General features: G+C 38.1%; 1 protein-coding gene across 2 annotated transcripts in view; it reads left to right on the plus strand.

Annotated features, from left to right (window-relative positions):
• SH3BGRL2 (SH3 domain binding glutamate rich protein like 2) overlaps window positions 1–13406 on the plus strand; it is a 126478-nt gene that overhangs the window by 44962 nt on the left and 68110 nt on the right. Inside the window, exon 4 of one of the 2 annotated variants that reach the window (XR_012157973.1) lies at window positions 464–627. Coding sequence is in view for 1 of the 2 variants with exons in the window: in XM_073336519.1 (XP_073192620.1) it covers window positions 464–478 (15 nt within the window). In the remaining variant the exon portion in view is untranslated. Of the gene's footprint in view, window positions 1–463; window positions 3034–13406 lie in introns of those variants that run through there. The other variant, XM_073336519.1, reaches the window with a different exon arrangement.

Here is a 13406-nt window from a genome sequence, read left to right on the forward strand (position 1 = left end):
TCCCCCAGAACAGTATGTGAATGATCTAGTTTTAAAACGTGAGGCAAGAAGTGCAGCTGGCTGTCAGCTAAACTTTGAAACTGACCAGACAGGCTGGCAAGCATTCAAAGTAACCGAACATTAATGTTATTGTGTTGCTAGGTTCTTGCAGTTATAGGGTGATCTTGGGTGTTACTTGTAATAAAGGTGGGTAACCATTTAAGACAGAAGTGTGATCTTCCAGTTGATGATGGTCCCTTAGATATTGCATGGCAATGTTCAGGTACTGTATTTGGTGTGGAAAATTTCAGTTGTAATTGCAAATGCACACACACTCTAACTCCATATTTGGAAGGTATATTTGTTCATCCAGTTATACTTGTAGGAACAAATATGAGTTCAAGCTGTAATAAGTATCCCCAGACCTAAAGAAGAATAAAGAACTACACAGTTAGTTGATTTTGTCCCCCTCTCTTTTAAACAGGAGTCAGAACCCTAGAAAAATTCTTTGAAGATTCAACAAGCACATCTCCTGGATGAAAAACTTTGTTGTTCAGCACATGACTGCTTCCCTAATGGATCACTGTGATAAAAAGCCAATGTGAATAATCAATATTTTGCTTGCCACGGAAGAGGTGCTTTCCAAAGGTGTGAAATTAATGTGTACACAAAATGGGATAAAGGGTGAGATGATACTCCTTTTTTAAAAAATGCCCACTCTTGATGTTTCACATCTGTCTATGGATTACATTTTCACTGGCTTTGGTATTCTAGCAAATAATCTATTTAACTCTGAAGATGGGTGGATGTTGAGGAATGGAAGTGTAAAATCTGTATTAGCATTGAAGGGGATCTGGCAAGTATGAGAATCCTTTATAAATCTTCAGCTACTGCAGGCTGGATAAAATTAGTTTATCATGAGCGTTATAATTTTGACGGTTAATAGAACGTGATGCTAGTTACGATACAGAAGATGAAAAACAGCATGAAGAACTTGGTCTATGCCAAAAACTGCAGATTTCTGCTCAGTATATTTACTGTGCTGTCTATGCTAGAACATGTGTATTGCAATATGTGTGGGCTACTAAGCTCTTTCATAAAAAAAAACCAACAAAAAAAAACCCCACCACCCTAAATGATTCATATCAAAAATTCACATGACGATTGGCTGTTATAAAAACAGTGGTTAATGGGGTGGGGGAGAGAACTCAAATTGATGCTGTCTTGACATCCATGGGTTCCCCTCTCTCCCCCCACTGCAATAAAATTGTTCTGTTGATGTGTTTGCCAATAAAATAATTGTTTTCAAGGACACTTTAATGTGAGAGGTATGTGTCAAACTTGTGCATATAGCAGTTGAAGAGACCTCATATGAAGCCATTACATAATATCTGTTGTTTGGGTATGACTTTCCACCTCAAATTTTAGAGCTCATCATTTGGCTGTTTTAAAAGATTTCTAAAGTTATGGATCTAATTCTGCTTCCCTTAATCACTTTGAATAGAATTAAACTCCACCCTTAGCCCCATTGATGTTGGTGGAACTACTCCTAGAGGTAGGGCTCGATCTTGCAAATAACTTAAACGCAGCAGCAGTCCTCATGACTTGAAGGTGAAGTCTGTTAAAGACAATGGGATTGCTCACATGCTTGAAGGTAAGCCGGTGTATATATGCTTTACTGAATAAGGACACAGTGTTTGACCCCTTGCAGGATTGAAGCATCAGTTACTATTCAATGTGAATAAGGGAAGCAGAAACTGCCCCTGGGAATTACCCTGATGTAGCAGAGCTCAGTTTGGCCCTGTATGACATTAACCATTTTTTAAAAATTGAAATTGAGAGTTGACAGTTTAGCAAATGGATTGTCTGTAATCTAGTCTAATTGCATTTAGGAATGGGAATCCCTTTACCCTGTTAAAATAACAGCTATTGAACTTCATAATGTTGCTTCTGCTCAATCATGGGAGCTTTCTTCCAAAACAGTTTGATGGTCATTTGACTGTGCTATTCCAGTAAGTATTCTGGCTTCGCTGGGCAAATGGCATATGGTCAGGTGTGAATAAAGAGGCACAGGGATAATTCTGCAGGACTGACATCCATAGCTCTGTCAACTGTTACTGCTTTGTGAAGAGAGGTGATTTCCCTTCACTTAATTAGCATTGTCTCAATTTACACATACTCCACTCAGAACTCTACTGGCTGTGTTTGTATTAAAAAGAAAATGCTAAAAAGTACATGAGAGGAATTTTGTGAACCAAATTCTGCTTTTGATCTTCTCATGCTGCTCCTATTGAAGTAAAAGGAGCCACACACGTAGGCTGAGCAGAATTTGGTTCCGGTGTTATATTTTCATCAGCCCCTGCTCTGGATTCCTCTCCTGGGGGTGCTGTAGCCAAGATTTTCAAATAGAAATATATTTTTTAAAACGTTAATATGTTGCCTATGATAAAAGTTGTGTTTGTAGTTTTATAATCACATATTTTATGTGTCTTAACTTCACTGTACAAATGGATTTGGCAAATTGAATCTGAAACAGAGATCCATTTTGTTAAAGTTAACAAGTTCTGGACAACTGTTCTTAATCTGAGTGCAAGAAAGTTTCATCCCCTTGCAATGTTAAGTAAACGTAATTTACATAGTTACACAGTAAATTAGAGAGAAGCCATCCTGGATTTGATATGTTGATTTGATACTTGATATGTTGTACATTTAGAGAATTACCTAAGGTCCCAATTCTGAGGAAGTTTATGCATATGTTTTAACATCACTGGGTGAAATCCATGCCCCATTAAAGTCAATGGCAAAACTTCTATTGATTTCACTGAGGCCAGAATTTCAGTCATTGAGTTTAACAGAACTCCTCCTGTGTTAATGGTCCATAGGTTTTAGGTCTAAAATTATAATTGAACAGAAAACCAGTACCATCACTGTAAGGTAAAAGGGCTTCTTTAAAAAGATTAGTGTGGACACTATTTATTTGGAAGACAAGAATAGCTCCAAAGATGTCCATTTTGCTTGCACAGATTGGCATTAAAAACCCTTTTAGAGAAGTAATTTTCTTCAGATTTTTTTTAAAACTGTAAGTTTCTTGAATTTGAGTTTTTTCATTGGGTTACAGCCTTATTTTTTAATTATTATGTAGCCTTTTAGTTTGTTACAAAAATTGACTTGGATTTCTTTTTAACCAGCTTTATAGTTATGAAATTTGTTAAAAAGTAGAACGCTTTGTTGAAGGCAGATGCAGTAGCTGAAACAAATGCCAAGTTATTTAATTTTTTAAAATAGCATAAAAAGTTACATCAAAGAAACAATGGACTAGAATCTGACCCGATACCAATAGTTACCCCAGTTTAAACACAGGGAGAAAATCAAAATCAGGTCTAATGTGAATTAAACCTGAAAACTGTGTATACAGCTAAAGCTGCCATTAAGGAAATGGGAATTTGGTTGTGCAAAGAATGGTAGATCAGGCTTGAAAGTCAAATTCTATCCTCTGATGTGTGTGAATGATTCCTGTGCACTTCAATGAGAGACCTTGTGTATGCACCAAGGCAAGAATCTGGCCCTTTTGCTTTGGCTACCTTGTAAAAACTCCGAGCCATCCACTTCACTAGCAATCACTTTACTACCAAACTGTAATCAAGAGAAAATGTTTGAACTGGGAGGGGGTGCACACAGCCACTGTACCAGTGGTTTTAATAGGTATGTTTGTTGTATTGTAACAAATGAGAGGTGCCACAAAGCACTGGAGAGTGCCTTGGCTGAAGTAGGACTGTTACTACAGAGCCTTATTATATATATATCTTGAGTTTTGGTTCCAAGAATAAGAACATACACACAGTTTTAATAGGGTTGAATCAGACTGATAAACTTTTAAACATCTTGTACTTTCTTTTAATTTAAAGAGTAAAACATTTAAAAATAACCTTGCTTTTGATGATTCACGTCGAAGTCTAAGACTTTGAAAAATAGGAGCCTAAGTTAAGCTCCTGAATCTACTTTTAATGTAAAATGAATTACCTGCTCACATTAGAGTCACTGGGAGCGGCTAAGCATTTAGCAGTTCATAGAATCAGGTCATTTTGTTTGGGGGAGTCTAATTTTTTGACAAGATTTTAAAAAATAGGGGCCTAAGATTTGTTAGTGGCAACAGAACTGCTTTAACTATTGTTTTCAGCTGGTAGTGACAGAGATGGTTTGAGTTAACAATAAAGACTCTTAAAGATTGTTGTTAGATGTTACATTTCTGGGGAGCTGGTTTTTCTTATTTTATCCTTGACTTACTTAGCCAGGAAGTGCCAAATCCTGCTCGTCTTACTTGCTTGAGTAGTCCCACTGATTTCATTAGAACTCTGCATGAGCAATGCAAGGAGGATTTGGCCTATGATTATTTTCTTGTGTCTAGAATAAAAATAGTAGAAATTGGAAAGAGAGAAGAAGCCTAATAGATCAGCTAGAGCATTCCCTGGCCTTGGGGATTCTACCACTACATAAAGTTTGTTGTTCAAACTGTTCCTGTAACATTCCTTGACATCACAAATGCAGAACTGATGCTCCCTTTGATAGCATAAATGTTCTACATGGGTTTGGGGAGGGAGGGGAAGTACAATTTGAGCACATTCTAGACAGTCTAATTTTTTTTTAATTATCTTAACTAAATTATATACTACACCATCTCATAAATAATGGCTGAATTCAAGGAAATCATCAGGACCCTGCAGTAAAATATGCCAAAGAAATCAGTGAAATAACACAATTAATTCACACATTACTAGTCTGCCTGAATCAGCCCATGATGGAGGAGCATCACAGTACTGTCATAGCTTCCAGCAGAAGGATGAGGCCTGTCCTGCAAGAGTCTGAGCACCCTCTATTCCTATTGCCTTACAAGGTAATCACAATGTCCCGAATACCTTCAGGATCAAGACCTAGCCTCAGAGTGTTAAATAGTAGCAATTCATTAGCTTGTGGTGTTTATTTTAAGTACTGGATTAGTTAGTATGAGTGCCAAGAGAGTTGGGCAGATCTTCAGTTGGTGTCAATGGTCATAGGTCCATTGAAGCCTGTGGAACTATGACAATTGATACCCTCTGAAGATCTGCGCCCATTTTCTAAATTTTCATAAGTGGTGGGGTGTTTTTTACATATCTATGTTTAATGTATAAAACCAGGTTTCCTTAGGCTTATCTGAAATAAATGTAACCTACTGTTTTGACTGGGGCACTTTCTGGTGTTCCCTATAAGGTATTAGGCTAAATGAGTCTAAATTGGTGTAATTTTCTCTGTAAGAGGCTGACAAAAGGCACAAGTTACATCATTTGCAGCTCCCTTAGAGCCATTCTCTACCATGCAATTTTCTCCCCCTTACTCTCCTCCAAAATTGGCTCATTATCTTTGGCATAAACATTGCCATGAACGCTGTACCAGTTTGTAGATTCCTCTATCCAGTGTAGAGAGGTATTACCATCGGATAAGGGAAATAAGAGGTCTCAGGCACACAGGGAAGTCAAGTGTACAAAGTAAATGCTATCCATACAGTAAAATGGGCCAGTTCCTCAACTGGTGTAAGCCAGGATAACTCCTCTGAAGTAAATGGAGCTTTATCAACTTACACTAGCTGAGGATTTGGACTGGAACAAGTATGTCTAAATAGCGAGACTGGAAGGAGGTTGTGATTCAGTATATCAGATTTGCGTTGTGTCAAATACCACTGGACAGAAACAACTAGATTTTGCTGAAGGGATGGAAATTATTCTAGGTTTGCAGAGTAGCTTGACCAGATGTCCTCTTATTTGCACATGTAGTATCCTTTCTTCCATTTAACATATACATGCTTTCAAATCGTAAACCTATTAAAATATAATTCTGTACACAGAGGTGCCATGCATTGAATTCATTTAGCTTAATCACCGCATATGATTCCTTTCTGTTTGCTTTCATACCCTCAATATCCTGAACATTGTGTGTGCTCTCCAGGGCATGTGCACAAAGAGTGTCTAATACCTTTACATTATGCCTGTAGAAAGCTTTTTCTCCAGTACAGGGCTGACAGTTCTCCTCAGTGTCCTCCAGGTGTTGACCATTCATTTTGTCTGTTTCACTCATCAAAGATTGACATTGAATAAAAAAATCTTTCATCAGCTGCAATATTTACACAAAAATCTTTTAAATAAAAGTATCAGGTAGCAAAATACTCAATTCTTCTCAAAGTTTGTACTCCTTTTTAACTGGCTTCCCCAGTTCCTATCTAGGTGGTGAGGGGTATCTCTTGGACTGCAACTTTAGCTTTATTTTCTAAGATAAGTCAATGGACGGACTCTTGATGTTAACTTCATGAGTATTCAGTTAGACCCGTCGTGAAGTTAGATTTTCATTTATTTATGTTTGTCATACATGTATATTACAGTAAGAAACGTCTGAGACTTATTTGGTGTTATGGCTCTTAGCTTTATTATAAGCAAGTTACTTTCATAAATTGCTACCAGAGTACATAATTCAAGTCTACAGTGAATTAACGCTACACAATTTAATAGAGCTAAAATCAACAGGGTTCTATAGACCTTACTCTAAAGATTGTCATGAAATGCCATGTATTTGTGTATTTATTTAATAAACACCTAGATACTAGCCAGAGAACAAAACCACTTAGATTCTCACATGAAAGAGAGGCAGAAGTGAAGGTCAGGAGCAAAACCCTGGTGAAACGCCTTCCATCTCCCAGCTGCTGGATTGTCCCAGAAACTAGCATGGGGGCTCCATCCTTCATATTAGCCTCGGATTACTTGGTGTCTGATAAGTATGAAGTCCCCAACTCCCAGAACTACATCAGTTTCCATTTGAAATGTTATTTCTACAGTGATAAGTGATAGAACCTTAAATTGATGTTGTCTTTTTTAAAAGAAGGCTTAAGTTCTGCAGTAATGGCCCTCACGATTACCATGGAAAATTTCCTTCTCTCTGCTATATGTACAAGTGTATTTTTCATGCCCTGCTCCAAGCTCATACATAGGCAGTGAAATATACAGCACACTGATTCTAGGGTATAGCCTTCTCCAAAGCTTCTGCAATTCCAAATATTTACCATAAGCAGGTAAAAAGTAGATGCCATCATTATATAGCATTATACATTTCTTAGATGCTCTGGTTACGTTCTCCAGAAATGAGGAAGAGCTCTCTGAAGCTCGGAAGCTTGTCCCATCCACCAACAGAAGTTGATCCAATAAAAGAGATTATCTCACCTACCTTGTCTCTGTCATCAGACATTAATATACTGGGCTTGATTGACCTCTCACTCAGTGGTGTAAATCAGAAGTAATTCCATTGAAGTCTCTAGACTTCCACTAGTATAAACTGGTGTGAAAAGACAATCAGAGCCAGTAGTCTCTGTGTTTAAAGCAGCTTTCAGAAACCCAAATGGGTTAACTTTGGGGAAAAAAAGGATTAAAAGGTTAATCCAGCTGACTAGGGGAGCAGTGGTTTTCATACAAAGGAACATGATTTAAGCAATTTTCTCTCTGTTATTTAGATGTTTTAGTAATCTGAAAAACAGAACTCGGTTTGCTTTTAGACAAGTCATAGGAAATCTTTGACTTGAGTTGAAAGCTTCTCTCTTTTTCGAACTGCATCCTCTAAAAAGTACTGTATAATGTAGTGTGGTCTAGCAGTCAATTTGTGAAATACTGAGCTTTTACAGTTAATTCTCTGGTAGTCTGTTCAAAACAATCCTGATTTAAAAAATCATGCTGTTGTCTATTAATTTAAGTTGTAGGATTCTATTGCAGGACTCTGCCTTCTGTTACTTGTAAGAACAGTGCTATTTTACGGTTTCAAAGCACTTTTTAAATTCAAAGGTAAAAATAGCACTTCTCAACATCAGTCAAATTAAAGAATGACTTCAATCCTACAAAAAGAACAAGGAGTACTTGTGGCACCTTAGAGACGAACAAATTTATCTGAGCATAAGCTTTTGTGAGCTACAGCTCACTTCACAGTGAGCTGTAGCTCACAAAAGCTTATGCTCAGATAAATTTGTTCGTCTCTAAGGTGCCACAAGTCCTCCTTTTCTTTTTGCGAATACAGCCTAACACGGCTGCTACTCTGAATTCAATCCTACAGCGTTCTCTCTCCATTTATTTTATTTAGGACCAGGTTTTCAGAAAAGGCTCAGTTTAGTTTCTGATCTTGAATGCAAAATTTTGCTTGAATTTAATTCTGGGCAACTGATATTGTACATACAAAAGCATATATATGAGGGCTTAAGTAAAATCCTGGCCCAGTTGAAGCCAATGGAAACTACCATTGATCTCAATGGAGTCAGGCTATCACTCCATGTTTGAAAAGGTGATCCTCTGCTGGCATATCAGCTCTCTGTTGCCTGTCTCACTGCAGAGCAGAACAAGGAGGGAAGCCAGCCACAAAGGCTACTACAGTAGAACCTCAGAGTTACAAACATCTTGGGAATGGAGGTTGTTCATTGAAATGTTTGTAACAACTGATCGTTGACTTAATAGAATTTTGGAACTTTACTACGCAGAAGAAAAACGCTGTTTTTAACCATCTTAATTTAAATGAAATAAGCACAGAAACTGTTTCCTTACCTTGTCAAATTTTTTAAAAACTTTTTTTAGTAGTTTGTTTAACTCAGTACTGTACTGTATTGGCTTTTTTGTGTCTGCTGCCTGATGGCATACTTACTGTTCCAAATGAGGTGTGGGGTTGATTGATCAGTTTGTTACTCTGAGGTTCTACTGTTTTACCAGCAGCACCACCTTACTAACACACACAACTGCAGTTGGGATTCAAGAAGCAACAGGCAGAGAGCCCAAAGTAGGGGAACGTGAGAGGAGAAAAGGTGCAGGCAATTACTCAATAGGCAGCAAGAAATAATCCGAGAGGGAGAATGGCAGGGAGGAAAATCAAGATCGGGGCAGTGGAAAGTCAGCAAAAGGAGGGCACCGCTTGAAGGTGGAGAATGGAACAAAAACAGGGAAGAAAGAAGGGATGGATGGATGAATGGAGAGAGATTTGGAGTGGTAGAAGAAGGGTAGAAAAGTTCATTGGAGGGGAAGGACTAGGAGACTGAAGAGTGAGGCATTGAAGGACTGTAGAGAGAAGAGACCAAAAACTAAGCTAATTTATTCTATAGAAAGCTGAGTACCAAACTGTCACTAAAACACACACTCATCGTGTATTTGATTTGTAGGTGGGCATATACTTCAGTGACACGTGAGGGATTTAGGACACCTAGTTGTGGATAAATGGTGGCCATTAAAGCCTTGGCTTTGTCTATGGGGTACAAGATATGGTGCATTTTAAGCATCACGCAGCAGGGATACTGCCTTTTTGAACACTTTCATATATAATGTGGCATTTGGGGGTTTGAGCCATTTATTATTTTTATACAATATATCATACTGCATTGACAATTTGTGCTAATCCAGAATTCCAGATACACACCAGAAAATGTATGTTTTGATGTGTCTTTAGCTTCTACAATGCAAAAGTTTGTACTAACGTCTCAAAGAGTTTCTAAGGAAGCCAGCAATGCCTTCCCCCTTTCTTTGCCACCTTTCCATTGCTCAGATGAGTACAGACCAGCAAATAAGTTAAAATCAGGAATGCCAATATTCATCACATACCTATATCTTTCTTAAAGGATGCTTTCCTACAAAACTTTGGGCAAAAAGTATTTTGATATTTAGGACTGGCTGTATGACCCTAATCTACTGTTTTTATGGCTCCCCCCCCCCCACTTTCCTAGTGTTGAGCTGTCCACGGAACTACATTAGTTACTCCATCCCAAGCCTCATATGTTCAGATCATGACAGCAGTATTAATATTGTGGTCATAATTTGCAGCTTCAGTGATTCAACAGGGAACCACAGGAAAAAATTCAAGTTGCACATTTCATAAGAACAAAAGAACTACCGTACTGCATCAGACCAATGGCCCATCTAGCCAGTGTTCTGTCTCATGCAGTGGCCTGTACCAGAGCTTTAGGGGGCGTGTACAGAACCAGGCAGTTGGAGTGATCCATGCCTGTCTTCCCATCCTGGTTTCTGGCAGTTAGAAGGTTAGGGTTGCCCCAAGTATGCATCCCTGACCATCTTGGCTAATAACCATTGATGGACCTTTTCTTTTTTGAATGCAGTTATACTTTTGGCCATCACAACATCTCATGGCAAGGAGTTCCACAGGTTAATTGTGCATTATGTGAAAAAGTACTTCCTCTTCTTTGAATTAAACCTGCTGACTGTTAATTTCACTGGTTGACCCCAGGTTTTTGTATTGTGGGAAAGGGTAAAAACACTTCCCACACACACACCATTCATGATTTTATAGATTTCCATTTTATCCCCTCCTTAGGTCTCTTCTTTTCTAAGGTGAACAGTCCTAATCTTTATAGTCTCTCCTCATGTGGAAGTCATTCCATGACCTTGATCATCTTTGTTGCCCTTATCTGAACCTGTTATAGTTCCACTATATCTCTCTTGAGATGGGGTGACCAGAACTGGACACAGTATTCAAGATGTAGGCATACCATGAATTCATATAGTGGCATTATGATACTTTGTTTTATTTTCTGTCCCTTTCCTAATAGTTCCTAATATACTGTTAGCCTTTTAGACCTCTGCTGTGTATTAAGCTGAAGTTTTCAGAAACTATCCCTGGTAACTCTAAGATCTCTTTTGAGTGATAACAGCTAATTTAGAACCCATCATTATATATGTATAGTTGGGATTATTTTTTCCCAGTGTGCATTACTTTGTACTTACCACTGTTGAAGTTCATCTGCCCTTTTTTCTTTTCTTTTTTTTTGTTTTCCCCATCACCCAATTTTGTGAGATTCCTTTGTAACTCTTCTTGGTCAGCTTTGAACTTAACTACTGTGTATCATCTGTAAACTTTTGCCCCTTCACTGTTCATTTCCTTTTCCAGATCATTAATAAATATGATGAATAGCACAGGTCTCTGTACAGATCCTTGGGGGACCCTCACTTTTTCTCTCTCTCTCTCTCCATTGTGAAAACTGACCATTTGTTCCTACCCTGTATTTCCTTGGCGTACCCTTCTACATACAGAAATGACACAGCTAGAGCAACTCCGCAAACATTATAGGGGCACTCTTTCTGGATCAGACTTACACCACCAGAGGATCTGTATAGCTTTTCTGATGTGAATTTACATCAGTTTATACCAACCCAGAATCTAGTAGTCTTTCATTCACAGCTAGGTTTTGCAAACTCATTTCTATACTATAAAATGCCAGGGTTATGGATTACTAGGGCAGCCAATTCCAGTCATGTGTACAACTGCCCAATAAATAACAATGAGCACTTCATGCTCACTGCCTAACCAGGACAATGAGCTGCTTCCAACTAGATCCATGGGCAAGTGAGTCATTTCCCTGGCAAGCAATTGTTGAAGGATTAAGAAACACAATAAGCAATATTAGAAATATAAAGAACTGTTACATTGTCTTTATCCATCTGATCACAATGTCACGATGGATAAGTGAGACTGCTTTTTTCTGACATTTGCTGAAGATAAGTTTACTCTGTTGCCAAACAGATATTTCTTTTCAGTTTGTTAATGCATCGAATGTTAGCCACTTTCTTAGTTAGTGGAATATTGATATCTCACACCTGTCTTGTAAGAAATGATTAGTTAGCAGATTTGATAACCAACGTGAACACTCCGCAAAAAATGGCAAGGGCAGCCAATTCCTTTTCTAGTGAGGACGGTTGGTGCTGTCACAAGGTGAAGTTGCAAGAATCCCAGAAATGTAATCCTTTCCAGTAACTATGTTTGCGGCTAGTGTTAACTTTACATTTGTATTCTTTTTCTTTTTAAAATAGTCTGTATTCCTTCTGTGTAAAGGGACTGTGGATAGTTTACCATAACTTTCCATACATAGTACTCTTGTCTGAAACACTGATATATATGCAGCTGATAATTACACTTAAATGTGATACCAAGAGTGTTGAGGTGTTAAAGTATGTTTTATAATTTAAATTGTAAATTGTCTAATTAAAGCTATGTCTGCAGTTCTCTTATTTGTGTCAAAGTCCTTTGCCAACTTATGCTTACTCTTCTCTTATTGCTATTGCCATATGACAATCTCTGCTAAATGCAACTTTGCAAAGAATTCTACTGGAGTAAGTCTCCCTATTTATTGTGTGGGCACTAACTCATCTGTCATCTCACGTCATCTGAAAAGGGCTTGCAAATGTGTTTGTTTTCAGGTCTGCTGCTGCTAATATATAACCTTCTGCAAGGTAGAGGTTTTTGAACTGACAAAAGTTTTCTTTTTTAAAAAAAAGAACCAATCCCCTCACCCAACATTAAAAGTAAATTAGCAGAAACTGACTTGAGCAGTTTTCACAAAGCAATTTAAAATGAGTTTTTACAAAGGAAGTGATCTTCAGAAGTATTTTCAGTATCCAGCTCTTATGCCAAAGTTGCTCTGCAAAGTAAATATAGCCATGTCTGAGGAGTGTTGTTTACTTAGTAGCTGTTCTGATGACAGGCCTTTCATTGTCTAACATAATTTATCATTCACATCCCTTTGCTTCAAAGGCTTTTGAGCTTGCAGTTGTCTGCTTCTGTGAGGTCCTCTCCTTTGATTCTCATTTAAACCCTGATCTTGCCCTGAGCTCCATGCACACAGGCCCCTGTGCCCTTGCAGTGCCTCCCTAACTTAAGGAGGCTTCCACATAGATGCTGAAGTCTGTCGGTGAAGTACTCATCAGTCTCGAGGTGGAGATTTCTAAAAGCAGTGGCATATCAGCAAAGCAAACTTCACAAAGCACTTCCATCAGCAGAGAGCTTGGAGAGCAATACAAGAAGTAGCAGTTGTGCTTTTAGAACAGGAGGAGTATTTAAAATGTAGTTAATCTATGATAAAGTCACGTACATCGATAGCTTTCCCCCCCGCCCTTCCTTTCAAACAATTTTTTGATTACACATTTTAAAATATTGCAGATTTATTTCTAGTTAGACCACTGATCCTCCAGTTTCTTATTCTTTAGATCCAGTTCTGATCTCATGCTTGATTCTACAAGATGTTGAGCACTTTAGTCCCAATCCAGTAAAGCTCTTAAGCATGCGCTTAATTTAAAGCATGTTAGTCCCATAGAAATTAAGCATGGGAGCAGTCCTACTGAATTTAAATAGGAGTTTTAGTGCCTTGATAGATTGGGCTAAAGTGCTCAGCAACATGCAGAATCTAGCCCTGTGGGTGAATTCCTAGCCCCTGTGTAGTCAATGGCAAGACTCCCATTGACCTCAAGGGGATCAGGATTTCATACCAGTATATTTGAGATCAAGATCAGCTCCTCTGTTGGTTAGACTAACAAAATTACTACTTAATTTAGAGCTATAATGAAGGAATGGCAAAAAGTCTTGCCATGTAACAATTTCTAGTT

This window comes from Lepidochelys kempii, chromosome 3 (assembly GCF_965140265.1).
Source record: "Lepidochelys kempii isolate rLepKem1 chromosome 3, rLepKem1.hap2, whole genome shotgun sequence".
NCBI lineage: Eukaryota > Metazoa > Chordata > Testudines > Cheloniidae > Lepidochelys > Lepidochelys kempii.